General features: G+C 43.6%; 1 protein-coding gene across 1 annotated transcript; it reads right to left on the reverse strand.

Moving 5' to 3' along the window:
- Nucleotides 1–27,655, reverse strand: CAPN9 (calpain 9). Its single transcript, XM_014875328.2, has 20 exons — nucleotides 27,218–27,655; nucleotides 22,484–22,553; nucleotides 21,954–22,072; nucleotides 21,209–21,342; nucleotides 20,682–20,850; nucleotides 20,077–20,160; nucleotides 19,757–19,842; nucleotides 17,913–17,990; nucleotides 14,567–14,727; nucleotides 13,613–13,770; nucleotides 12,796–13,004; nucleotides 12,087–12,123; nucleotides 10,866–10,946; nucleotides 10,326–10,383; nucleotides 9,679–9,743; nucleotides 7,321–7,389; nucleotides 5,853–5,931; nucleotides 5,087–5,203; nucleotides 3,994–4,052; nucleotides 1–3,197 (listed from the first exon to the last, which is right to left on the reverse strand). The coding sequence occupies exons 1-20, from the start codon at nucleotides 27,428–27,430 to the stop codon at nucleotides 3,171–3,173; spliced, it is 2,073 nt and encodes a 690-aa protein (XP_014730814.2). The 5' UTR covers nucleotides 27,431–27,655; the 3' UTR covers nucleotides 1–3,170.
- Between the last annotated feature and the right edge of the window lie 261 nt (nucleotides 27,656–27,916).

The raw sequence follows: 27,916 nt of genomic DNA on the forward strand, positions 1-27,916 counted from the left end.
TTTTCATGGTAGTTTTCATTATCTATCTCCCTTCTGGCCTCAGCAACAGGCTGGGAAGAAAACCTACTGTAAGGCAGGAAAATGCCATTGCCACATCTACCATCATGGTGGTTAGGGTGGTGGAGCTTGGGGCAGACCCCAAACCTTCATAAAAGGCTTATGGCTTGGGCTGCTGTTGTTCCTTAAAACTCAGAAATGCACCGTGTCTTGGAGCACTGCTCAACACCTTGGGGTGGTGAGGTGGACACAAAGGAGCAGAGGAGAGACAATCAGCTCCAGGGCACCAGCCAGCACCTGCTGGCTCATCTGACCTAAGCCTTTAGCAGCAGGTTGAGGGTGAATTTTTCATTTTGTGAGGTAGTGGGAAAGCACGCTCAGATTGCAACCCATCAGCTAAGTGATTCTTGGTTTTTTCCACTCATATAATTATGAAAAATTACTCTCATGTTCCCATTAATGTTGCTATTAGCAGACAAGGCAGGGCTTCCCAGCATGAGCCATTCTTTCTAACAAGGTCTATGTGCACCACATCAGGGAGTGTACCACTCACAGCTTTCAGAGCACGGAAAGGGATTTGCCATAGCTCCTGCAATGGTACAGAGCCAAGTATATCTGCACCCCATCTCATGTCAGAAAAGGCAGCAAGAGCTGGCTTCCAGGTCCTTGATTAAAAGAAAAGAAGACCAGCGAGCCCAAACTCCTGCTTCTGGGCAAAGTCGTCCTCCTGCTGTAACATCAGGTGGGTGCCGTGCTGAGAAGGACGATTGTGTTCAGGTGGGGCTGTCAAATCAAACCTCTCACTCTCCCACTCAGTCACTCACACAAACACTGCAATAGCACACAAAAACCTCACCTCACCAGGGATTATATAATAGTCCATCTTTGCACTGCAAAAGTCACTGCCAGTTACTCTTCCCTTTTTAAGGTGGGCCTTGCTCCAGTGCAGAAAGGAAATGGTCTAGCACATAGGACAAGGGGGAAAAATTACTGTTCTTCACCTTGATATTGGCTATGCTTTCGGCACAGGCATCTGTAATATCCTTACAGCCAAAGTGATGAGACAGGGACTGTCCTGCAGCAGAGTCTGAGTGGCCATGGACCAGCCTGGCTGTACCTGCAAGTTCTCTTGTGCTTAATTCCCTTTTGTGCCCTCTGCTGTGGCTGTGGGTGGTCTGTAAGCCCCGGGGTAGGACTGGGACTGGGCTCTCTGCAGAGAGCTGGCTGATTCCTAAAGAAAAGAGGCTGATTCCTAAAGAACTCAGATGTTATCTCTCAAGATCCTTGTGCTACCGTCAGCAGGCAGCTGCTCCGAGTGGGCAGAAAACTCCTCCCGGTGTTTTTTTCTTAAATGCATGAATTTTGGTTTTAAAGCCAAGGAGATTTTTGCCTGTACCTCATTGCTCCCACCTTTATTCATAATTTTTGTATAGCAATCCTGATTTCTCAAGACAATACCAGTTCTCTGGAAAGCATCAGAAAACTACACTGGTAATGCCAGGTTGAGACATCTCTTTTCTTCTGCATAGCATGTGAACAATGGTATATTACAACAAATTTGTATCCCCATCTAAGCTTGTTCAGTGAACCAGTTAAGGATCTGTGATTTGGGGTTTTTTTTTGTTTTAAGTGTGTGGCAGAATGCTCATAGGACAGTCTAGATTTTAATCCAAACTTTCACCAATTCAGACAGCCGTCTCTGGTGCTGTAAAAGGGCATACAATCAGCACATCTGAAAATCAATACACCTCATGGGGCTGAGTACCTCAGTTAATCAAATACTGCAACCATCAGCTTTTGCTCAGCTTCCAGCTAGCTCCAGAGTATTTTCTGCGTAGTTACAAGATTATAACTGCTAGAAAAAAGGAAAGTTGGTATTTTCAACACCATGATCTGTCTGCTTTTATCGTCGTTTGAGCTTCACCTTTACTGCAGCTTGATTTTCTTTCCTGAATTGTTCATTAGGTCTAAATCTAGAGAAAACAAAGCCCTGTCTGTCTCAGTGATCCGGGACAGTAGGGAATGCAAGGCTAGCCTAGGGCCATCTGTTACGCTGCAAGAAAGGTTTTAGAAAACAAAGCCAGACAGTTGATTCATTATAAAATAGACATAAGTTATGAAGATTATCATGGAAACAAATCCTATGAAGACCTCTTAAGTCCCTGGCTGCTATTACTGTTATTTTTTAAGTCAGCACTGGCTACCCACATCACAGGAAAAATACTGTATAAGTCACAGATGCAAAATAGCATCTGCAGAGATCAGGACCTTACCAATGGGTACATTTAGTTAATCTAAAATGATTACAGTTGTTCCTCTGGAGCATGGGTGGCGTGGGACACAGTCTCAGACTGCCTGGAGGGAAATGGCCCCATGCAAGTGCTCACTGTCTCAGAGGCCACGTATTTCTCTGAAGATGATGACAAACTGTGTGCAACTCTGCAGAGATGGGCCTGTGGGACACTCTCTGGCTGCACAGCCAAATGTGAAGCAGAGGGACTTTGCTGGTTGCAGGGGAAGGACCAAGAAAAGGTGAGGTGCAGTAACTTTTCCCTAAAGTATATCTGTGATGAATGTCAAACCTTAGCTTAACCATCCTTCTATGGAACCCTGGACCTGGGACCACAACTATTAAGAAGTGAATTTTCTTACATACAGTCCCTAGTCTTTCTTTGTCCACAGTTCACCAGGCTGCAATTCATGTGTCTGTGACAAGGTACTTGTCATGTAGCTACACATTATGCCTGGAAATAAATAGCAAACTGAACAAGTTTTATGCAACCTTGTATTTTCAAAAACACCCTTGCAGTAATCAGTAGCCAAGCAGCAATAAAGACTTTTAATCACTCTAGTCTGTGCTATGCGGAAACTAAAGACAATCCTATTTCATAAAAACCTGTGGTCACTCAGGGACAACAGTTTCAGCCTGCTGGAGAGGCATGTGTGCCCCATCCAAATGCTCAGTGCCAAATCCAGTATCAGGCTCTAACAAACACACATGAACTGACACTTGAACTCGTCCACAGGGCTACAGAACAGAAAGTGGGAGCAGCGTGCATGCTTCTCTGCAGGAAATCTCCTGGTGAAATTTGCATGTGAAGGGGACCTCAGCTCTTGAGGCAAAAGTCTTGGCAGCAGTCGCAAGAAACTCCTGGCATCCAAATCAGTCTTCTTCAGATGTTCATTGCCAGGTTGATAAACTAGTATCAGAAAAAGATCAACTTTACAATAAAGTATTTCAGGCCCTTCTCCCTCCCCATGCCTTTCCCCAGATGACAGCCATTCCAAGCAGTGCTTTGCTCTGAATTGACCCCACGCAGGGAAAAGGACCTTTGCTCACTTGGCTTTTACATCCTGTCATTAAGGAGAAACCTCAGCCAGCAGGAAGGAATAAGGGAAAGCTCTCCAAGCACTAGATGCAGGAAACAGCAGTTACTTTATTTGCATCCCAGCCATCCACATGGGTTCCCATATTTCTTTTCCCTGGGAATTCACTGTGCTTCACCCCAGGAAGCTTTGGTTTAGTGTGAAATGTGAGACAGCTCACAGCAACAGGGAGACAAGGAGAGCACAAGACAATAAGAAACCTGCGCTGAGCAGTGTGAGAAGCAAATGATAGACATGCACAGGAGAGGCTGATCTGAATTCCTGGGGGATTCAGGGGGAGTGAAAGACCCCCCCCAGCCCCATCTGCTCCTTCCTCTTTCCCCCACTGAAACCTGGCACCCAAGGAAGGAAAAAAGCAGAGAAACTAGAAAGGGGCATGGGAAGCTGTCAATATGCCACACGTCAAGGAAGGAAGAAAATAGCGTGGAGGAGATTTAATTAATTATTTGGCTGTAAAATTCCAGCCCTGGTGAAACTTATGGCAGATACACCCCCTGCACTCTCATGGACACATGAAGTGTCATGCAGAAGTACTCTAGCTCTTAGAAGAGGACAAAGCTCTTGAGAAACCCCATCATTTTGTCAGTGTTTATGAACCTGTGCTCATACCTCGCCTATATTCAGGTTAATGAACTCCTTGTTTTTCACACTCAGTGCTTGGAATACTCCTGAAATGAAAAGCAGGACAGCAGTGCTATAAATACACCTCATTCATATTCATACATGAGCTCTCCATCCCACAAAGACGAGTGGCCATGCCAGGGAGAGGGAAGGCCTGGCCCAAAGGCAGATTGCTTAGGATTGCTTAGGTGGTGGTATCTCCTCTGACAAAGCAAAGTCCTTGCAAGAGGAAATGTCTTGCTGACTTAAGTCCTTTTTGCAAGGCTCACTTCAGGACTTGTCTGGAAGAGGTCTCCTGAATGTGCTAAACAGTCAGATTTGGAGGATACACGGAAATCAAGCCAAGCAATTTGCATTTCTTTATATATCTTATTTAACTTCTGTCTCTCAGAAATTGAATAATTCTATTGCCACAGTCAAGGGTGAAAGTAAAGAGAAGTACAAAACAAAAAAATTAGAGAAGAAAGTTGATTTTTCTTCTCATAGAGTGAATTGGGGTTTATTTGAATTTGGAGCCACACTAATGATCATTTTATCCAGTCACTTATCTAGCCTTTTAACCTATCTCTGCTACTGCTGCTTTGTAACAAGAGTGACCCTGTGCCAGAAGTCAACTGAGAACTTGGGTGCCTTGATGTACAGGGAACAACATCTGAAGCCAGAAGGGAAGAAGTTATATAAAAGGTACGAGAGATACCTGCCCAAGCGCAAGCCAATTTTCTCTTCCCATGAGGCACAAGTAATATTTGAACCTTGAACTTGTGTGATCCCAAATTAAGCTCCTTCATGAGCCACAAGAAGGGTTACAACATGGACTTTACCAGCATTCTTCACATGCCTTCAACATTGCTGCAGAATTTATGTAGCAAGCTCTATTCACATGGGGAAATTTTCCATTAGCAGCAGAACATTTTTCATTTTTGCAGGAGAAAAGCCATCCCAAATGCAAATGCTAAACACAGCTCCTTTCTGTTAGCCTTGTACTCCACCTCAGATATTGTACAACATGCTCAACAGTCAAAAGCAGAACAATTTCTTTTTCAAAGGGGTTGAAATTCTAGAGGAACGAGAAGATACTCACGACTCGCATTCTCCAAGCGTATTAGGCAGTTCAGAAAATCATCAAAATCAATCTGGAACTGCTCATCAGAGTACCTGAGGACGATCAGTTGCAGCAGGTAATTGTTGAGCTGATATCCTTTCCAAAGACACACACAAAGAAAAAGTGAGCAATCTTGCACATCAGGGGGAATCTACAGATCTCTATTAACTAATCTTGAAAACCACTTAATGGGAGGATACTCCATGGCACACATCCGTCCAGAAAGAGATCTAACCACAAAGTTCCTTAAGTTTGCAATGAATAACAAACTCTGAACAAGAGGTTTTTCAAGCACTGCAGTTTCTGGTCCATGCACACTGTGATGTATGAGAGACCATTCTGTCTTCTTGAATTTGGAGGGATTTCTGTGAAATGACATGCTTTAATAAAAATAATTTGTGATTAAATACTAGTGGAGTGATTGCTCTTCACAGCAGCTTGCTCACTATTCCTTCAACCCTTGGATGTAGCTGGACTTTGAAGTGGTGTGTTTCAGGATCTAGCCCTGCAGATGTCCAGCCCAGCTGAGTTTAACAGAATTCAATAAAATATGGAAATTGTTCTGACTGCCTTCCCTCGAGGACTGGGGGGACCTGGGGCAAAATTACCCTACTCAGTGTGCCCAGGTTCCCTCTGGGGTTTAGACCTCCTCCCTGTTCAGGAGCACCTGGTCTGTGTGATTGTCCTCTTCACCCACGCTGATCTGCCCGACAGATTTACCAGATAAAAAGCAGTGCTTGTTTACCTGCAGCTTTAAGAGCACCACGAAGCTCATAAGAGGACATGGAGCCGGATTTATCCAAGTCAAATTGAAGAAAGATACTCTGTTATGAAAGGAGCACACAGAAAGTTCAGTACTGGCATATGAAAGGGAGCACAGATATGGTACAGAAAGGCAAGGTGTTTATCTCCAGCTGCAGAGTATAAGCATTTAAGAAAGCTAACAAGACTTTGATTCAGATCCAGTCTGATTTTATAATGGAGGAACAAATCTTGGTCCTAGTTCTTGTTGACATATGAACAGGTTGTTGTGACTTAAACAAGTCACTGCCAAATCCAAGCATTAAAAATAATGAGTTGCTCTTCACTAAAAATGTTGTGATGTTTTAAAAAGTTATTTTAACTGAAAGATATCTTGTTCTCTGTCTCTTAACTGACACATTCTCTTAATCTTCTCTTAGATTTTTCTCCATAGTTCTGAAAACTAGAGACAAAGTGTTTAACATGATGTTAACATTGTCACTCATTTGCTTCTAAGTATAAAAGACCTGAATAGACACATTCATGGTACAACCAAGAAAACCAGTCAAACAGTTTGAATTTTGACCTATATATTAAGCAATTTTCAATCTGGAGCTAAATTCCACCCTTTTATTGAGACGACAAATGTGAATCTCCTTTGGAGTATGAGTTATTTGGAGCTGTCATCACATTCAGCTTAAAATTTTCCAGCAAATATATGTGCAAATCTTCCTACAGAATACAAGGATTTCTCAAGCCCCTTGTTAAAAAACAGTGTGTCCTTTGTTAAAAGAGATGTGGCATTAGTACCCAGAAAAAGTGTTGGCCGTTTCTGATGGGCTAGACAAGAAGCAAAGAACTGCATATTTTGAATGCTTTGGTGAAGCACGAATTCAGAAAAACCGATTAATGGCCATAAGGAAACAATTATAATGTGTTTTATTTGAATATTTATTCTGTGATTGATTCTGCAAGCCTACTTATTCTTACTGCTGTATACAGTGGCAGGGAAAAGTGTTTAAAATTAGAATCAGCACTTTCCCAGACTTCAGTACAGTCGACTCCTGAGAGATCAGTAATGAAAATGCAATGACTTAAGAAATGATTGTTTCCTACTAGTCATGAATCATCATTGTCTTCTTCTGTACAACAGCAGTTATGGAAATTCCTTAAGTTTCCTTTTGATTGGCTTGCTTATTAGTGTCCATTGCATTCTTTATCCCAAACATAGTTGATTAGTTTACAAAAATCTCAGTTATTTCCAGAAAACCATTATGGTTTATCATCACGGAAAGCTGAGAATGTCTTTGACTATCCAAAACAAACCCCGTGCTTTTAAAACATTTGTTTTGTGTTAAAATTCACGGCATGAACACACTCCTGTCTCCATTTTTGTCTGCATATACCTAATAAACTATTCAGGAAGTAGCTAATGAAATGGAGGAAAAATTACAGTGGATAATGTCACCTACTATCCATTTCTTCATTTTTTCCCAGAAAACTTTGAACTCACTGAATTCCAGTTTCCCGTTGCCAGTGGTCTGGTTAATATGAACTAAGGAAAAAGGACTTCTTATATGAAAGTCCAAGTTCAGTCTGAACTTATCAGAGTAGTTCCTTTTAGCAGAAAATGTTGACTGGAAAGCCTGTGGTACTTCTGAAACTGGCACTGGGATTTCTCAAGAGGTAGAGCTCCAGCAGTTACAGTCATGCCTGTGGCTGTGATACTGGAGGAACATTATGTGATATAAAAACACAGCTGAGCAATTCAGGCACTACATGAGGAAGAAAGATTATTCTAAGGAAAGAACAGTTTTGGATGTAAATGGGATATAAATGATTCAGAGAATTAAATTACCTGATTAAAACAAATTGCTACTGTACCCAAAGGAGTTAGTCAACCAATGTGCTGTTCAGTATTTTTATCTAGAGACCAAGCTGTTGCAATGGCTCAACCAAAAATTGAGGTGAGTAGTGGGGTGAGCAAAATCTGATCCTTATGATCTGAAATAAATGCCTGTATAGCAGTTCTAGGAGGCAATGATTAAATCTGCTGAAGTGAGTTATTTCACTAACTTAGTGATGCCCCTCAAGCACATTTCACTTCCAGGATAAGGCACTTGATCTGCAATGCTAAATAAGGAATGGTCCCATTCCCCTTCCTTTTCCATCTTGCCAGGACAAAGCCCTTGCTCAGATGGACACTGGCTCAGCAAGCATCCAAAAAGGTCAAAACCTACCAAGCAGAGTCTAGCTAACACCTGCTGTTACTTGAGCACCTAGGCTGGTGACATTATTGAGGGCACCCACAGATGCCAAGGGACATTCTCACTTCTGTTTTTTTTACCGAGCCAGGTTCTCCTTCCCAGGATCATGTAGAACTCTGTCCCTGTTCCTCACCACAACGTGGTGACCCTTGCCAGGGAATTTAGTAGCATGTGACACAGAGGAGACTGTGCCAGCATTGACTTGGGTTTGCATTTTTATGGTTTCGCTCCTCTATTGTGTTCCAAATAGCACGTCCAGAGTGGGATGATTGTGTCTGCGTTACTTGTACTCTCAAAGCAGAGGAAGAGATGTTTCCCCATTTATTCAAAACTATGCAGAGATTTGCTTGGAAGCATTGCAAATCATGGAAACTATTCAGTTGTATCCTAAATAGTAAACCTGGAACTGCTGCCATGCTCCAGGGTCAAGCGCAGGCCCTGGCTTTGTGCCAATACCATGTAAGGACGAGATGTGAACATGGACCAGCTCCCTGCTGGAGCTTGGTTTTTAAGCAAGGAAACTTAGGACTGGTCCCCTGTTTCTCATTGCATGTGCAGGGTGACTAATCTGCATTGAATTTCAATATTATGAACTAGCTTTAACAGGATTTTTCTGTTTTGGTTTCCTCTTAGAAGTGTTTGAATGGATGTTACCTCTGTCATGGACTGAAGCAACAAATGCAAAAGACATCTCAGCTGAACAAGCAAGACATAAACCAAACTTTAGATGGTAGGACAGTTCATTTTCATGGGTAATAAAACTGTTTTTTTGGGAAAGCATACTGCAATAGCAGCTCTTCCTGGGGAGAAGCCATGCTAAGCAAATTCAGCAGAAACCAGAACTCTGCAAAGGGCAAATGTGGGGAAGCACCCGGGCTGTGATTGGCCTCACCTGATGTCTGAGCAGTCATTTAGCGCCCCTCACTTAGATACAACCAGAACAATTAATTACACCACCCCTTTTGCTATCTACAAAAGAGGTCTAGAAAGCTGGCTTAGATGTAGACGCCTACACCACAAATGCCTAAATTTGGACAGACAACTCTCACCCACATGTCTGTTTCCTGGAGTCCCAGGAACTAGTTGAAAGACAAGATTTTCCAGTTTTTAAACTGATTGTCAGAAAAGAGCTTTGATATCAGCAATTTTCACCACTTCTGATTCTTAATTTCTGACCCATAATTTGCATGTACAATTCTGTCTGGTGGATTTGGCTTCCCAGACAACATACTTCCCTTAAGTCTTCTACATCTCTTTCAAATAAACCACAGCTTGAAAAATGCACTGTTCTGTACAGAAGTAGCTTGAGATTTACTTCTAAAGGTGGTCAGCATTAAAGCATCTGCCTCTGAGTCTGCAATAGAACACAGGTTGTCCTGAAACTCCTAACCCTAAATTTCTAAAATAAAAATCAGGATAAAACAGTCGTGTATTTTTGTTTCCTTTGGGTAGTGATATGCCTTGACATTACCAAATCCATTTCTGACATCCACAGCATATAATGTTATGGACAATTATATTCATTCTTCATTTAGCCTCACAGGCAATTATTTGAAAGGATACATCCATAAGAGAAATGATATTTCGGCATGAAATGAGACTTAAGTTCTTGAATTTTATGTTCTTTGCTGAAAAAGAACAATAATAGGAAAGAAATTATGGGCAAAGCTTTCTTTTAAAAACAGAAAGGAGAAAATAGGACTCATGAACAGAGATAGATGACTCTCAGTCCTCATTGTGGGAGGGCCTGTGAACTGGAAGATGAAGGCAGCTCTCACTACAGAGAGGTCTCAGTCCAGACAGAAGATTAATTTACTGGAGACAAGACAAAAAATACTGTCCTTGATTTGTAAATCAGGAGATGAGGTTCAGGGAGTGACAGTTTTTCCACTGTACAAAGGGCCTGTAGCAGGATCAGGACCTACATCCAGGTCTTAAAAGTCCCAGGCTAGTGCCTGTCTCTCCACAGGAGAGTGGCAGTGCAATAGAGATCCGGCCTCACTGAGCTGGCATGGATCATGCTGGAGGCAGGGCAAGCTCATGGTTACATCATGGACCAAGTGCTTTCCTGGCTCTGCCCTCACTGGCTCAAGGACAACAGGTGGGGTCATAAGACAGCCTTTCATTTTCCATATGTAAATGAATTAAATGGCAGCTTTTATTTTATAACACTCTATACAACGCTAAACTAAGAAGTCGTCAGTACTTACTTTTTTTTAATACAGCATTCAGAACATATTCAAGTTCTTCTGCAGATATCTCCATGTCCTGCAGGGAAAAAAAAAAAAGGTAAAGCATCTGTTACTTGAATGTTTCTGAAATCAGACATAACAAAAACCTCGGAAAACACAAACATCACTCATCTTTACTTTACTGCAACTCAGAAAGAGAGAACTATACAAAACCCAGAAAAAGATAAAAATTTAAGGGCTGGGAAAATGCAGGAGTGCTGCTGTGCATAAGTCTGTCTGAAGGAGATCTCAAGCAAGAGCAGTTGATTCAAAGAAAACTCAACTGCAACTGAACATTAAACCAGGTAGGCTCCTTTAGAGCTTGAGTTCCAGCTTTGGTCCTCCTGCTTGCTCACCAGGGACTGCACCCTTATCCACCGAGCCATAAGACATGGTGACATCTGGTGCCCAAACGACACACTGCAACTAAGCAAAATATGTCGGGTTTCTTTCGTGTGGCCCTGGATAGGGGCAGAGTGTTTTCCCTCCTTGCTCCGACCCGAAGTGTTTTGCACTCACCTTTCCTGAAATCTGCTCAAACAGTGCCCGGAACTGCTTTTCTTCTTCAGTTTCTTGTGGGCCTGGGGTTGGGTGTAGAGGCTGCAACACCAACCCCAAAAGTCCTCATGAGAATTGTAAAACATGGTATTTCTCCTGCAAATAGCCCCTCTGTGCACCCTGGACCACTGTACATCTTAAAATAAGGGTACACATGCTTCTGATCTCTGCCAGATCTGAGGCCTCCCAGCCACCTCTCTGCCCGAGAGGAGTCTCACCCTCTCATTTCCTTCGCCTGAGGAAGTGTACAGTGTGCCACTGCCTTGGTAAAAGCCGAGAGCACCATCCTGGAAAACACCTCTCTCTCCTCTCATCCCTCCCTGCACCATTCTGCTTCCCGGCACCTCCGACAACCACGGCACTGCTGAGCTCTCTCCCATAGCATCGTCCTGGGACCTCTGGCCCTCCTTGAGAGCACCAGCCAGAGCTGCCTGCACTTCTGCATGTTACCCGGCACAGGTTTATTTTGCTACAGAAGATGGCCCTGAGATCCCGGAAAGGAAGATGTCGTGTTAGCTGGGTCCCCAGAGAAGAGTTTCACTAAAGAGGAACAAATTAGATCTTGGCTTAGCTTGTTTCCATGGAAAGGCACACTACAATTAATGGCTTATTTTGCTGGGATACACTTAAACAGGAGCTGACACAGACCCAGCTGCAACTAGTGCTCAGCAGGCAGACCAAGCCATTCAAAAGCAAAAAGAACTCAATCATTTCAGTAGGCACATGCATGTGCAAGCATTCCTCTCAAGTCCTGCAGATACTAAGAAGTAAAACAAAGATATTTGTATGCAAAATTAATGTAGATCTATTAGACATTCTCTTGCTTCTTATTTTTCACAATAAATAAAATTTTAAAGACGTGAACAGCCACGTGGCTCCCCAGTGCTAATGGGTGATGCTTTCACACATGGTGGCTGACACCCACCTCTGGTGCTGGCTGGCACTGACTGCCTTCAAGGGGATGCGAAACATAACGATTTTGATTTCAATTGTTACATATTTTACCAGATTATTTACTCTTTTACCATATTCAGCAGAGCTTAGCAAGTCAGTGACATACACAACGCTGGCAATTGTGAAACATCCTTGTGAAATGAACATGGTTTAACCAAAGACAGTAAAAGCAATGCGTGCCAGCTTCTGCTGAGCTATTCTCTTGCTATTTTAACTCTGCAGACTTACCTCAGGAAGATCAATGGCAACGTTTTCATCTAGATCCCTGGAGAAAACAAAACCTGATTTGGTATCTGAAGGTATTTAACATCTGCTTGGGGTGGAAGTTTGCTTATTACCTTTTCCCCAGGTGAATGATAAAATGGGGGTTTTTTACTTAACAGGCTATGTTTAGCTAAAATTCATCAAACAAACAGACTTTTGCACTGTTTAAATTTTGGTATAAGCCCTTAAAACAGACATTAGGCAGGACTCAAGAGGACACAGCTGTGCGTGTCATCTGCTAAAGAATTCATCTCATTCGTTATTCATTATTCATTGTGAACACATTTTTTTCTTCAGAATGCTTTTTTAACATAAAATTGTCTTATCGACAAACTTTAGGAGGAAACAAACAGGAAGCAAACACTGCTGTATTCACAGAGACCCAAACAGTGCCAAGCAGCTAGCAACTCTTCCCTGCCAAACTTCCAGCAGATTCATTATGGCATCCCTATTTCCCCCTATTTTTCTTATTTCTCAACTCCTCTCCAGAAAAATTCAGGTTTAGCAAAAATGGGCAAATACAAAAAAAACCACCAAAAACCAAATGGTCAAGAGCTTTCCATTCTGGGTTTCTGCTGTGGGGCTGGGTGCCTGGCAGCCACACTCTCCCCAGCAGCCAACAGCCCCATGTGCAGGGGGGCACTGGAGGGCCCAAAGCTTGCTGTTGACTTACTCAGTGATGGCCTTCTTCTCAGAGAAGATCCTCAGGCAGAAATCTGCCTCCTGGTGCGGCTCAAATGTGCTTGGAATAAGAATGTAATCACCCGGTGGCAGCTTGAATCGGTGGGATACTTCCCTTAAATTGATGTAGGTTTTGCTTCTGGCCTTGGAGGGATGGTACCTGAAGAAGTCTTTGCCCAAGTGTCCATCTCTGCCGGGGCTCTAGGAGGGCAAAAAAGGCAGTGCTGCACTGGCCAGGATGTGCTGAAAGCCATACTCACTCCTTTCCTAATGACAGAGCCAAATTCTGCCTGGCACAGGCATCATCCCAGGCTGGGATCCTGACTCTCATTCCCTCTCCCAGGTGCTTACAATTTAGCTCCCACCTTGTGGCAAGGACCCATTACCACTGCCCTTTCCTACCCAGAAGGCAGTCTCAGAGTACTCTGGGACATTCCCTGCCACTAAACACCACCATCCCAGATAAGGTGTCACTGAGCAGTGACGACAGATTGACCAACCTCAACCTCGCCTGGGGACAAGCATCTGTGTGTGATGTGCCCCAGGATGCTCAGAAGAAGCAGTATTCCCTCTCCTTGAGCCTGGCAGGGGGTTACAGAATCATGGGGCTGAGGGGGTCTGTCCTAGGAACCCATGGGCCTGTGGGGACTCCTAAATTCTGCTCTGAGAGGACTCCATCCTCCATGGGGCTTGATGTAACTGAGGTTATTTTAAGAGCAAGGGCCCTAAAAATAGGGCAGGGGTACTAAACCGGAGGAAGTTCCAAATACCAACAGTGCAGCTCCTGTGCTGTAGCAGCAAGGGAGTACCTCATAAATAGAGTAGCCAATGGTCAGCATTTCAGCTCCAAGCTTCCTGAGTTTACGACGACCCTTTTGCATCAGTGCTGCTATGAATGTGCAGTCGTCTTGTCCATCGTCCTTCTCTGTCAAATGCAGCTTGATTTGTGGATTTGTCCAAAAAGTCTCTGCCAATGAAAAGAACATCAGAGAGTTTCTTGACTCAGAATAATAAACCACCACTACTACTATAAAAATACCTCCACCAAACCAAAAAAGACGATTAAGCTGAGGTTTCACTCAAACTTAGTTTTTCCATTAATCGTTATACTTCTTTCCACTAAGCTTTGCAAAAAACAAGCCAAATCCCAAAGTCCTTCATGGAACTAGGTGTAGGAAAGATTTTAGGCCTGGTGCCTTATTAAGTTACCATGTTTGAAATGAAGCTCTCAGATGAAATTTAGTTCAAATTACATAGCTACAATGATTCCATAGTGCTGGTGCCAGTGTGCACTAACACAGTTCAGATCCATGACACAGCTTCAGAGGCACATAAACATGTTGGCTGAGCTGGACTTTTTGTCTCATTTTACACTTGCTGCTGCAGTTTAACTGGCTTGTTGAACCTAGTCCTGCTCATGCAAATGTCATTAAGAGGTAAAACAGATCCAATGAACCTGAGAGCAAAAAAGGCAACTCTTTCACCACAGTCTCAAGTGGTACCATGTGCACATTTATCACTTTGTTCATTGCTGGTTTGTTCATTCAAAGAAAGCCAGTCACAGGAAATTCTTATCTTCAAAGTACAGTAACCTTAAAGCTCGTGTTTTGAGTTTCTTCATTTGTCCCTTTGGTTGGTTCCTGTCAGCTGAACCGTCCTGCACCCACAGCTCTGGCTACAGAACTCCTCTCTGGAGGGCTATAGCTGAGGGTGGGTAAAGATTTCAGTGCCTGCTTCTCATTTTCAAACTGGTATGTACTTACCTAGGAAATTTCTACATCCTCCTGCGGTGGCTCCTCGGACCCAACTTCCCTGGTGGATGGTCACTTCCCATTTGTGAGCAGTGCTGTCTTCCAGGGCATCTGGAGTCAGGTTGCAGATCTCAACTTTGTCAAAATGCACTTTGAAGTCTTCAAACTTCATCCTGAGCAGAAGACATGGCAAGGAACAGGCAGCCATTTGTTTTTGTGAAGGATGCCCAGCAGAAATATTTATCCCCCAGAGCCCCAGGGCCAGATCACCAGTTCATGTAGAATAGTTTTGGTGACCATGGATATATGCCAGCACACAGCAGGAGAGCAACTAGCTTTCACTCACTGTGGTGTAAAGCACAAACATCCTTTTTATCTGCATCTCATTCTGACATATCTTAGACCTTTCTTTTACTCAGTTACAACTGTGTCTAAGATGAAATAGAAGTGACACTGGCATAAAAACTACGGTGAAAAGAGTTCTTTCACCAACACCATCCTGGTCTTAATGGCTGCATCTGTATTGCCAAATACCCAACCAAAGGATTGTCTGGCATGTGCAGGAGCTAAGTCTTCATACAAATCATTTTTGTTCAATGTCAGGCACAATGATAGCCCAACCAGTGACACATGATAATGGATTAGTCAAGCCATGATATGATTACCTGTCTGCACTGCAATTAAAGCAACATTTGGGTCTCTGCTAAGGTTCCTAGGCTCAAGCTGCTCACCCTTCCCTCCCTTATGGGTGCCTGGGACCTTGTTCTAGCAAAAATATACACCAAATGTGTGAGATAAAATGTGTTTGGACTTGAGAAATGTCTCCAACCTGCCCCTGAAGGTAGAATAGACACAGCTGCATGCTACTGTGCCCCACAAATTACGCTGCATATGTTTTATGCCCAAGGTGGAGACATGTACATGGCAATGTGAATGAGGGAGAAAATGCCACAATATGGGCAGTCTTGAGCTACTAGGCTGGGCTGGTTGAGACTAGCCTGCTCAGCACATGGAGAAGCAGATATGCCAGGAGATTTTATCTAGCAGGTACGAGGGCAAAAAGATATCAATAGTCCTGTTGGCCAAGGAGTCAGTTCAGGACTGAACAAACAGCCAAGAGAAGGGACAGCCAGAGTCAGGCACTGCTGGGCATTGGGTGCAGCCCTGAGCAAAGGAAACAGTGCACAGAAGTTGTCTAAGAGACAGGAGCTTGCATGGTGTGCACCACAAGGACAGGAGGCACACATACTCAAAGCCTGAGGGTAGCCTTGTTAGGCTGAACTTCCCTCTGTAAAAGAGGTGATGCATTAAGCCTTTGTGAGGGCAATTGGGCATCTAGGCATGTCCTCTGCTCTGAAATGCTATCTGGAAGAGCACCCCTCTCTCCCTGGACCATAGAAATAACACCAGAGAAATGGATCTCCTCCCTAACACAAGTTTTTACAACTATCCTTTTCCTCCTGTGTCAGGTGCCTAACAACAAAACGGAGTAGCAGGAGAGCAAAAGCCCTCCAAGATGCAAGTTTATCTGTGGCAGTGGCAGATAGGACCCAGCTAGCCCCCACTGTACCTCATCCAACACAGATAGTTCCATTTTTCTTCCTCATAACAAATAGATGTCTGTGGTGGTATTAATTTACACTTGCTATGGGCCATTTTACAACTTTGCTTTGGTGTGGAAAGAAACAGCAGGGTTTGCTTTGCTGAGTTCTGCCCTTTTTTGTCAGCTATTCCCAGATATTGCTAGCCCTAGGCACTGCTAATTCTCACTCTGATGCTCAGGACATTAAAGCAGGGGAAGCATAGCAAAAGCTATCTCTAAATGCCTTGGTATCCTGGCCACACTATGCAATTTTGGGCTCTTTGGAAATGTGCTGCAAAGCAGAGGAAGGGGGGTTGCCCTTTATAGATTAGATTTGACTTCTAGGAGGTAAAACATCTGTTCTGATTTCCCTAGAGCTGTTCTGAGTTTGTACTTAAGAAGGGAAAAAAAGGCTCTGATCCTCTGACCATAGAAGGCAAGGGAGAGTGAGAAGCTGATTTCTTAGCCAGCTACAAGATGCCCCTTTGCATCTATCAGAAGCACCTGGATAAGATCAATCTGAACTGCTAATGTCAAAATGTCTTTGGGGTAGTTAATGAGGTCAAATGTCCTCAGCATGTCACCATGAAGATTTTCTCCAGTTCTCACAAGTCCAAATAACAAAAGGGTCTGAAAAGGGATTTTTTTCCATTAATTTCACTGTTCATTTGATGTCTACTTGCACACTTTTACCTCCATCACATGGTCAGGTTTTAAGTTCTGTCCCGCACTGAGATACTTGCTGGAGTTACTTGGGTTTTGTGTAAAGTCTTTCTCTCCTTTACAGTCACCACATATGCTACAGCTGTAGCCAGGTCAAAACCAGACAAAAACCCACCAAACCCAAAACCCAAACAAACACAAAAGCTTTTTGAAGAAACAGCAAATGCTCTGATGCATTTGCTATGTCAATAACAAAATAACTCAAAATATTTTATGTAAAAATACAGTAACAGAACAGCCACTGTTCGGCTGTTCTACTTCCCTCCAGTTACCAAAATTTGAGATAAATAATTTTGTGTGATTTAATGTGCTGCATTATCATCTCAAATAACTTCTCAGGCCTGAAGTTGAACTTTGGTTTAACTTGCAGGCAAAATCTGGAATAGCTTCATTACATGCCTTTCTAGATTTACCTCGGTGTAAAAGAATTGAGCATCTGGCCCTAGAAAATGTGACCCAACACATTATCACAGCATGGTTGATATAGGAGGGGATCCTGTGCAAGTCAGCCATCTGCTCTGAGATCATGAATTTGGCATGAAGAACACTTCACACTTCTAAAGCAATTTCCACCATGATAGTTTATTCTTTTTCTTCTCATCTCATCTCATCTCATCTCATCTTTTCTTCAAATTTTCCACAATTTCACATTTATCTTGGTGCTCTTTTACTTTACACAACTAGTAGTATTGTTTCTCAGGATTTATCCTCTTCCAGTGCATGTCCAGAATGGATCTTGAAGGCATTTCACAGCTGATATAGTGCCATACAATGCTTCCTTCTCTATCTCCTGCCTTTGTTCATGGGAAGTATTTAAAAGGTGTTACATTAATGGGAGACACATGTACAGTTGGCATTGTATTTGAAATGCCAATGCCATTAACTAAACTGATTTTTGAGGGCTTTTGTTGTTAAAACAGATATAGGCACACATGAAACACAGAAAACAAAAAGAGCATTCTACCTGCCCTCTCTTAGGCAGAAACTGAGAATTTCGTCACTTGCACCTTGATTTCTGGTTGGAGTGACACACTTTAGGAACCCGTGGCTTACCAGAACTCTCCATCATCCCGTGCTGCCTGCGACAGGCGTCTCTGCTCCGATGGGCTGATGGAGCGCCACTCTGCAGAGCTACAGGAAAACAAAAAACAAGCTGTACTACAGGTGTGTGGCAATTAATTTTCCCTGGCTCAAAATGACTGGCTGGACATAACAGCAGGCTGTTCTTCTCTCACACGTGTTTTATGTGTGCAGCTTACACAGGCACAGTTGCATTTAAGAGGTTTCCTGATCCTGCTGGCACTCATGGTCACAGAGACCCAATTAATGCAGCCAAAAGCAGCACCAGGCCAAACATCTCAAAGCTGCTCCAGAGTGGTCTCAATGTGAGTTATTGAGACTGCTCTCAGGGTTTGGGTTAGAGATAATAGGACTATTGGTAAACCTCAGGATATTGGTAAGTAAACATTCTCCTTAAATCTATACTCCATCTTTGGCACCATCTTCTTTTTCACTCTTGTTGCTAATTTAGGGCCAGAAGTTTTTTCAAAATTGAGTCAATGGGAACTGAATCGGTTCTTTCCCCTACACAGAGAGATTTGGTGGAGTAACAGGCCCCAGGTTAAGTCCTTGCCTCCTTTTCACTCACTCCTTCAACTCCAGCTTTGGCATGTCAAAACCAAACAAAAACCTGATAAAGCTTTTCAGGAAACCTAGAAGTGCACTGCTCAATTTCCAATCTGACATAATAAGCTTATGGAGTAGAAGGCACCTTGTGCTGTGTTTTTTAATTACATCAACCACTGCAAAATGTTAATACAGGCTCCTGTATTGACCTGCACGCCCCTGTGCATCCTGAGTTCCAGAAAGCCTCCCAAGTGCAGAGGAAGAGCTCTGCTTTGCAGAGACAGCCTTTTTCATGAACAGCATAAACTGCCAGATGCTTGTCCTGATTATAACCTCTCCATCTTTTTCAGATTTAAGAACTCATTATACATGTCAATTATCCATGTTTTTCTTCAAGATAAAGGATCTGAGCTTATGTGGACATATTTAATTTACTTTTGAGCCATGATAAGGACAAGGAAATTTAAAGTAGTCCTACAAATGATTACATGTCTCAGCAATATTAAATGAACAGGCAGGTTATAGTTCCTCTCCTCTACATCTATGTGAATAAAACAAACCTCAGTAGAAAAAGTGAAACAAAAATGAAACAATGCATATGTGCAAAAATATACTGAAAAGTGTGTGTTGGAGGGGAATGTAGTGTTGATTTTTTACTGTGTTATTTTTTCCATTTTGTATTATTCGCACTTTACCAGTAGTAGTAAACCCTGATTGGTTTTCAGGCCAGTCCTGTTGTGGTTTGGGATCCTTCCACAACTTTGGCATCGAGAGGGTCGCATTTAATGGCCATATATTATTATTAAGATATTACCCCTGATGTGTTCAGAAACCCCAATCAATAAACATAGAGATGCAAGCTATTCAGAGGGGGTAATACACTATCAGTTTCAGCTTATCTGTAGTAGGACAAAGTATGGATGTTGTGTTACAAGTACTATAGCAACAGGCTTGTAAACATTTAACCAAAAATATCACTCCAAATGAATAATTTTTACAATTGAGAGTGTATTAAAATTAACTTATTTATATTAATGCATGTTTTCTGCTATGCTAGGTTTTGGGCGCTAAACAACCTCGACAATATCCTTGCATTGTGCTGCTTTGAATAAGCTGAGGGGGAGATGCTGTAGGGCAGTAATGCTGTTAGGCACGTGCAAACTCTTGGTTTAATTTTCCATGGAGCAGCTGGGGCTGCAGGAAGCCAGCTGTGGAGCAGAAGTTGGGATGTGGCCTTTGCGAGGTAAGTGTGTAAGGGACAGTGCACCCACTTGTCACTCCAAGGGCCGTTCCACTCCACCTGTCCCCACGGGTTCCTTATCCTTATCAGCTTCACTTGCTGGCCCCTGTAGCTCACCTGGGGAAGAAGGAAATAGAGAAAATATCATGTGCCAGGATCTAGGGAGCAAGGCTTCTCCAGTGTGCAGAGGCTGCTGTTAACAGCTGGGCCAAAGGTGCAGAGTGCCACAGGAGATGTGGGAGGGGAAGTTGGACAACTTCCCCAGGATAACTTCCCCTGTCACCTGAGGCTGAGGAGACACTCCCTTATCCTTTCCCCAAGTGTTCCCTTGCCCTGTGCTGCTGGACATACCTCCTCAATGCCAGTCACAGAGTATGCATGGCCTTTCACAAGGCCAAATGGGGTCCGGGCTTCTGACTCGGCAGCACTGCTGGTCTGTAATAGGGGAAAAAATGTGAATGAACGTCTGTCTTCAGAGTGAGAATGCAACTGGTGCCACCTGGTCTCTTCCAAGTACCAGGCTAACCAGTGGCTAACCTGTACTACAAACAGGGAACTTGTCTGTCTGCTCAACCTTGGTGCAATGGTCCCCTTTTGGAGAAAAAATATGGGGGGTTTTACGCATTGTTCACTCAGAGCAAAAATGAGGTTGTTCCAGGATGGAATTCCTCTTCTACTCCTGTGATTTTTTCAGCACCACCTACATTTCTAGGATCTCAGTCTTAACTCTGAGATGTTCACATGGTCTCATTTCTATTAAAAAGGTTTTGATGAACAGTGATGGTGGTGAAGGGTCCCATCAGCCAGGTGAGTATCACACTGCCTAGCTCAATAAAAATTTAACTAGTCTTTGCAAGCAGCAAACTTCATCAGGCGAAAAAGCGAAACTCAAACCAGAAAACATTGAACCCCAAAGCTGAGGGCATCAAGAAATTAAGACCCCATTTCTTACTTACATCAATTGAACAGCCCACCATTGAGCATCTTTTCAGGGCTTTTTCTAGGATTTCATAGAAATTGTCAGGAGCCGCCTTAACATCATACATTTCTCCTATACCCCCAGTGAAATCCTCCATGGCCTCTATTGTACTGCCACCCTTCAGAGACTCGTAGCTGCCATTCAACCTGGAAAACACATGCTAACTGTGAGAATTGCTTTCAAGATATCCATGTTTGAGAGCTTTCTCACACATGTGTGGAATTGTAGCAATAACACTGAAATCAAAATAAGTACCCCGGAGCGTACCCAAGCAGTAGTATTAGGGTCATTCTGCTTCCCTTTTTAGTTGCATTTTTAATTCATCCATTTCTCCATATCTTTAAAGCCTGGGGGTGTTCTTTCTTTAGTGCCAGTTGTCAGGCTGGCAAGGGCAGCAGCAAATGCTAGAAGCTGCTCACTAGAATTGTGAATACCATACCATATGAACAAACTGTGAATAATGCATGCACAAGTAGCAAATTATGTATGTGAACCAGGACTTACTTGGCATAGGCTTTCTCTAGTAAGGCACTCCAAAATTCATTGAGTTCAGCTGAGTGCAGGAAAACCAGCCGGCCCTTGAAGGTGGGTAATCGGTCATCGATCACGACATCCAGCCACTCGTTGTGCTGCCAAAACTGGTTAGAAAGAAAGGATGCTGCATGAGTTTGCTGACAGCACAGCATTTCCTGAGAGTAGGATTCTGGTGTCCCAGCATTTCTGATTGTAAGTTAGTGACAATCTAACTTGATTAGAAGACATGTAAATCACCTGTTCCTGCGCTGCCATGTAAGGCTGCTCTCTAGGAAAGGTGATCTGTCTTAAGGAAACCTCAAGAATAAATATGTAGTCCCATACTGTGGCTCCTTGTCTGGATAACATCACTCACATTGCTACACAAGTGTTCACCACATAATTCAAGACTCCTTTAGGATACACACGTGTTACAAATCCCAGTTCAACTCCTTCAAGGACTTATATCCTAAGTGAGGTGTGTGTGTGCTCAGGCAAATGTGAAATTATTTCTAACGCCATGTATCTGTTCACAAAACAGGAGTGGCTGTATTTGTGCCTGTATGAGGCTGACATAACCCTCTAGTTTGTGTGTTAAAACATGAACAACAGTGTAAGCTCAGCAATCCTACTTTTTTCAGTGTCTCCTCTGCAGTACCTGGCAACCTCACTGCAAAATAGACCATGAAATGTAATGACAGAGATGTGTTCATTCGGTGACAGATGTTCACCTTACCTGGAAGTGAAATATTCCAGCATAATCTGGCCCAAAATTTTGATCCAGTGGCACCACTCTTGCTAGCGTTTTTTCATTCAGTGTGAGAGAAGCTATAGCTGCTAGTAGCCAGCAGTCACCTGTGGAAGGACAAGGGGAAAAGAGGAGAAAAAGAGGCCAGAGGAGATGTTATGACAGTTAGCTGCCACTTCCCCTGAAACCCAAAAGACAGCCTGTGTGTCCCCAGAGAGGATGTCCCTGCCTGGCCAGGGCAGACTGTGCTTCAGTCTGGAGGTGCTGGTAGACAAAAGACTCCCTTGGGCTCACAGGACCCTCAAGTGAAGATCCTTCTCTGATTCTGAATCCCACTGCACAAGATGGTCCCTGGCATGGATGGGAGGGAGCTGTCCAAGAGGTGACCCTGGGCAGGACCTCCAGCTCCACTGTTCCCACCAGTGCAGGAGGGACAACATCCCCTCCTGTGTGAGGACACTGCTGCTGCTCCTCACAGTGTGTAGACATGAACACACCCACCCAGGGGAATCACTCACCAAGATCCCCTTGACAAATGTCAGTTCTGGTGGCTCCTCCAAGGATAAACTTGGGGTCTTTGACAATGTCCTGCAACAGTGAGACAGAGAAATTACTGACAGTGGGCCAGGAAAATATCACCATCACTCTGAACCAGACTTGAAGCAAACAAACCCTGTGTGTCACACAAGTTGTATTATCCTACAGCAGTGTTGCCACCACAAAGAACAAGATGGGGAATCCTTGCTAATTAATTACAGTGTAGAGCTATTAAAGAATCAGCTACCCTCATTTTTTTCATAATTAGTTGGCTCCTAATGAAAGGCTGGCATTCTTTATTCATCTGTAGGCAATTGTTAAAATATCATAGCACAAACTCATCCAGAAGATTGATGTAAGGCTGCAGCCCCAGTTAACAGGGCTTTTTGTTTGCCTGCTTTCCTCCAATGGCTGAAAAAATAAAATTGGCAATTTACTTTTAATTGAGCTAGTGAACCTTTTATTTACTTGCGTGTAATATCTGGAACATACAGTGTCTGACATTCATGAGACAATTTCCTCCTCAAAAAGAAAACGACAAAGACAGCTTCAGTCCTGTTAATTTTTAGGAGGAGCTAAACACTACCCACCCAGAGGTCAGAGGGAATGGTGCTCATGGTGGTATTACAGCAGTTCTCAAGCATTCATTAGACTGGTTCATTGCAATTACTAGTAACATGGCCGGATAGAAAAATGACAGTGATAAACCAATAAATGTGGCAGGAATTCTTCTCCATTTTCCCATGAAGTGTATATTGAATGTAACTGATTGAACTGAATGGAAAAGGAGAGAGGAGAATATGTAATATATTACAGGAGGAATATGCCTGTAGTTAATCAGTCTGCCCTGATATATTATTGCAGGCCCTGTGGCACGAAGCAGATCCTTCTGCCTAAGTGGCAAATGAAACAAATTAATGGGGAGGGCAGGGGAAATAGAAGAGCACATTCAGCCATTTAATCCCTGCATTTGTCTAGATTAAATTTAGTTGCTTTGTGCTCATATCACTGCATTTCCTCAGACCATAGGGCAGAATATTAATAGTTTTGTTCGGCTTCCTGCACTTGTTGCTGAAGCACCTGCTGCTGGGCACTGCTGGAGCCAGGGCACTCCCCTCAGTGAGCCAGCACTGCTGCTGCCGAGCTCCCCCTGCAGCGGCGATATTCAGCAGGAAGCTGGCTTGCATATTTTTTGTTTGCCTTTGCTGGGGAGGAGGTGGTGGCCGGTTGTGCCCCGGCCACATGTGCCCCGGGGAGGAGGTAGCACAGAACATCACATCCCCAGAGTGCGGAGCAAAGGGAAATCAAACAGCAGCTCCTCCTTACCTGGCCCGCCTGCTTGTTAAATACACTCAGTGTCGGGACTGGGCATGGACAATAAAAGCACAGCTCATTGCCTTTAGACATTGATACAGCAATGGCTCATAAAGTAGCTGATCTTCAACAACACACTTTGCTCTCAGGAAATGTAATTCTCATTGCAACTAATGCATTTAGCTGTTACCAGGAAGCCCTTGTGTGTTAGCAAGGAACAAGATAAAAAACCTTTACACTGACATGGGTTTGATTCATGACTCATTGTTTATTACACATCTCTGTAACTCACATATGGGAAAATATTTTCAACCTCTTATGTCTAAAGCAATCAAAAATAATTTTTTAAAAAATCAATAAAAAGGAATTGAAAGGATGTTGAATGGACTTGTGCCACATTCTCTGCTGCACAAAAGAAAACACACTCTACAGTTTTTTAGTAGGTATTGCAAAAATAATATTAATTTTAAAAGGACTTTAAGATAGTATAATAATGTATCAGGACTTTCAGCATGTTAAAGGACAAAACCCAGCATTCACACACAGCACACAGTAATATAAGGATTCACCTGCACAAGGATATTGCCTAGAAGCAGGAACATGCAGTCTTCAGGGAGATGAAATGTAGCGACCTGTCACTGTCCTGATGCTGCATTAAAGCTGTGTTTCTTTAAACCCAAAAGAAAACAAAAAATAGGCATCCATGTACCTGTCTTGCACTGGGAGAGGGAGTGCATAGAGACCTAAAACACTCTGGGAGTGAGATTGTTTAGGGTGGTTTCTGTGATTACATTTCTCTGCCTGGTCCCAACCTGTCATACTGGTTGTCCATGGCTGTTCATACTAGCAATATTTCTTTACTTCCTCCTGTAGACCTTAGACTCGTTTGACATCAGTAAAACCTGTTTGTCTTTCCTTTCTTGGGTTGTTTTTCTTTCATTCTTCAATTTGTATGTCTAACTTTCCTAGACACTGGGCTGTTGAATTCATCCCAGCAGTTGAATAAGGAAAGGAAAGGAAGGGAAGGGAAAGGAAAGGAAAGGAAAGGAAAGGAAAGGAAAGGAAAGGAAAGGAAAGGAAAGGAAAGGAAAGGAAAGGAAAGGAAAGGAAAGGAAAGGAAAGGAAAGGAAAGGAAAGGAAAGGAAAGGAAAGGAAAGGAAAGGAAAGGAAAGGAAAGGAAAGGAAAGGAAAGGAAAGGAAAGGAAAGGAAAGGGAGTCTTCTGTTCTTTGAATTGTTCTAAAATTTTGATAAAGGACAGTTTAAATTTGTAATTAAAAAGTATTGCTAAACAAAATCACTAAATGTCTTTCTGAATCTCGGAGTATACTTCACTTATGGAGAAAGTGAGATATTCACCTGGTGCAGATCCATGTAGCTCACTGATTGCACTGGGAGATTTATACATTAGTGCTAGCTGAAGGTCTTGCTCATGGTGCTACAAACATGCATATATGCAGATATATGCATGTCAAAGTAATGAGAAAGCCTTCTCTACTCTCATTACTAAAGATTGAACTCTAATAGATTGTACATCAGAAGATTTACATTATTTGTCCCTGCAATTACCTGCATGTACTGTGCTACACTTCATCCAAGCTACTGTAAAATACTGGTGGGAGAGGCAGTAAAAACCAGTCACTATGAAAAGAAGTTTGAACACAGATACCCTACACAGAGGCCACGTTTTTGTGCTCATCCTCTCCAGCTGTGGCAACTCACCTGGCAACTCACCTGCCCCAGGCCCATATTCCCTTTGCAAAGTAAAATGTGTTAAATTGAAACTGTTAAGCACCTCTATTTTGCTGCTGCTCATGATGGATAATAGAATGAAACTGATTTAGCTTAAATGCTGAGGAGCCAGAGCAGAGCATAACTAATACCCTGTCCTTACACATCCTCTCAGCCTCCCCTGAGTTTTATTTCTTGCTGTACAGCTCACACAAGTGTGTGTGGGGAATTGGAGTGTAAAGGCAGATGCCATTTGAGGTAACTTACTCATCCTGGAAATGTTTCCAGTTCAGCACACAAAGATCCTGAAGATAACAGACCATTTTCCCCTGCCCTTGTGTACCACACACAAGCTCTCTCAACCACTCCTGGTCACATTTTACACCAATTTAACTATTCTGAAGCTGTACAAAGACAAACTTAAGAGCTGGGCAAGGGAAAACCACTCTCACGTTTTAGTGTCACAGCCACGTGCATTTTTGATGCCTCACAGCACTCTAGAGTCACCACACCCGACGCATTTCAGCCTTACATCCCTCTCCTGTGCTGGAAGGGCAGCCCCAGAGGCCACCTGGCTTTTTGGAGCACAGACAGGCAGCAGTGCCTGTGGGGGCTGCACTTAGCATGTGTAGGGATCTCCAATCTTTCCATAACTGAAACTTGTCCAGGAGTAACAGCTTTAATTCTGCTCTGTATCAGCACTATGTTAACTACCAGATGCTGAGGCACTGAATGCTTATCACTGTAAATTAAGATAATTTAAACCCTTTTTAAGCTTACTTTGTTCTTTCTCTCCCTTGGTGTCACTATCACCAATTAAAAGTTTTTTATAGAGGAAGAAGCTTCCAGACTATGAAAGAAACCAAAACAACCGAATAAACATCAGCTGTTAGCAAAGAAATGAAATGTTGCCACATTCTTCCTGTGGATATTAGTTACAGAGTGAACTGGGGAGAAGGAACCTGGAGTGATGCTGGGTTTGTGATCTGAGAGCATGTGACTGGTGCAGCTTCAGGCTCCCGCTGTGTTATTAATGACTGTTATGCAAGATGCATTAAGAGATACTCACTGAGCCCTTGGCTACTGCTGAATGGCTCAGTAACCACGGCATGTATTTGTAATCTCTCAGCGTTCCCTGATGGAAGTGAGCAAGTAAGTGTAAGGTTCTCGTACTCTCAAAGTTAAAAGGTTTGAATTTTGGAAGTTTATCTTAATTATTAATTTCCTACACTAACAACATACAATTTTACAGTTAGAACATTATCATAATGTATTTTACCCTTAATTCCCTGCATGGTCTCTTATTTTGATCTTTTGTCTGGCAATACAGACAAATCTATATTCGTCTGGCAATACTGTAAGAGAGAAGCTGGTTTTGAGTTCCTAATGCATGCACACAAATACACATGCATAAGTGTGTCTGCACAAAGAGCTACACCTGAAACATGGGGTGAAGCCTTCCAGCCCTTTCATCCTGCAGCTTGAGCTCTTTGCTGGTCACATCCCAATCCTGAGCCATTGCTCCTGGTGTGGGAAGGGTTTCCTCCCATGCTTCATCTCCACATCTCCCTGAGATGTGTGCAACCCCGAAGCACAGCTGAACCCCGAAGAACAGCTGAATCCCGAAGCACATCTGCCTGACTTTTGGGCAGGAACACAACGGCATACTCACCCCGGGCCTTTTCCAGACGAAGGGAATGGGTGGGTTTTCACTGAAGAAGAGGGACGAGTTGCAGGCGGGGAAGTCGGGGTCCTCGAAGAGGACGCCCTTTTGCAGGCACTCCTGCCTCAGCTGCTCGTAGCCCTTTCCCGAGCTGTGGGTGCCACGGGCAGCCCCGGGATGCGCCGCCGGCCGCGGCTTCGAGTCCCGGTATAGGTAGGGCATGTCCGCTTAATCCTGCCCGAGACAAGGCTTAGCTGGTGATGGGAGCAGAGTGAGGGGCAGCACAGGTGGGAAAAGAGAGGGCAGCAAGAATACCTCAGGTGCCTTGTGAAGGAAAAGGGGGTGGAAAGGACCGTGCGGTGGGAGAGCCGGCAATATCCTCCAGCCCTCCTCCGTGTCACCTCCTTGAGCAGCTGCTGAGTGAGACTGACCCGGCTGCTCTGCACAGCGCCAGAGACAAACACCCTGAAAGCAAACAGGGAGGGAAGGCGGCCGGTGCCGGAGCTGCCCTGTGCTCCGTGCCGGGCGGGGAAGGGCGTGCGCGGCTCCGGCTCCGCTCCCGCCCAGCACGGCCCCGCATGGCTGCGGGGAGCGCAGAGCCCAGCCGGGACCATGGAGCTGAGCCTTGCAGGGAACCAGAGCCCACGGCGGGATGCGGCCGCGCCGCGAGCTTGTCTGTGTTATAAATGAGAAACAAAGGTCTCGATA

The sequence above is a fragment of the Sturnus vulgaris genome, chromosome 3 (genome assembly GCF_052056855.1).
Source record: "Sturnus vulgaris isolate bStuVul1 chromosome 3, bStuVul1.hap1, whole genome shotgun sequence".
NCBI lineage: Eukaryota > Metazoa > Chordata > Aves > Passeriformes > Sturnidae > Sturnus > Sturnus vulgaris.

What these genes read in the sequence shown, in the direction of transcription:
- CAPN9 (XM_014875328.2), bottom strand. Translation starts at nt 27,430, where the DNA reads ATGCCCTACCTATACCGGGACTCGAAGCCGCGGCCGGCGGCGCATCCC. An exon ending in TCGTCTGGAAAAGGCCCGGG is followed by an intron (nt 22,554 to 27,217) that starts GTGAGTATGCCG and finishes TCACTGTTGCAG; the next exon opens with GACATTGTCAAAGACCCCAA. An exon ending in TTAACCTGAATATAGGCGAG is followed by an intron (nt 3,198 to 3,993) that starts GTATGAGCACAG and finishes TTCTGATACTAG; the next exon opens with TTTATCAACCTGGCAATGAA.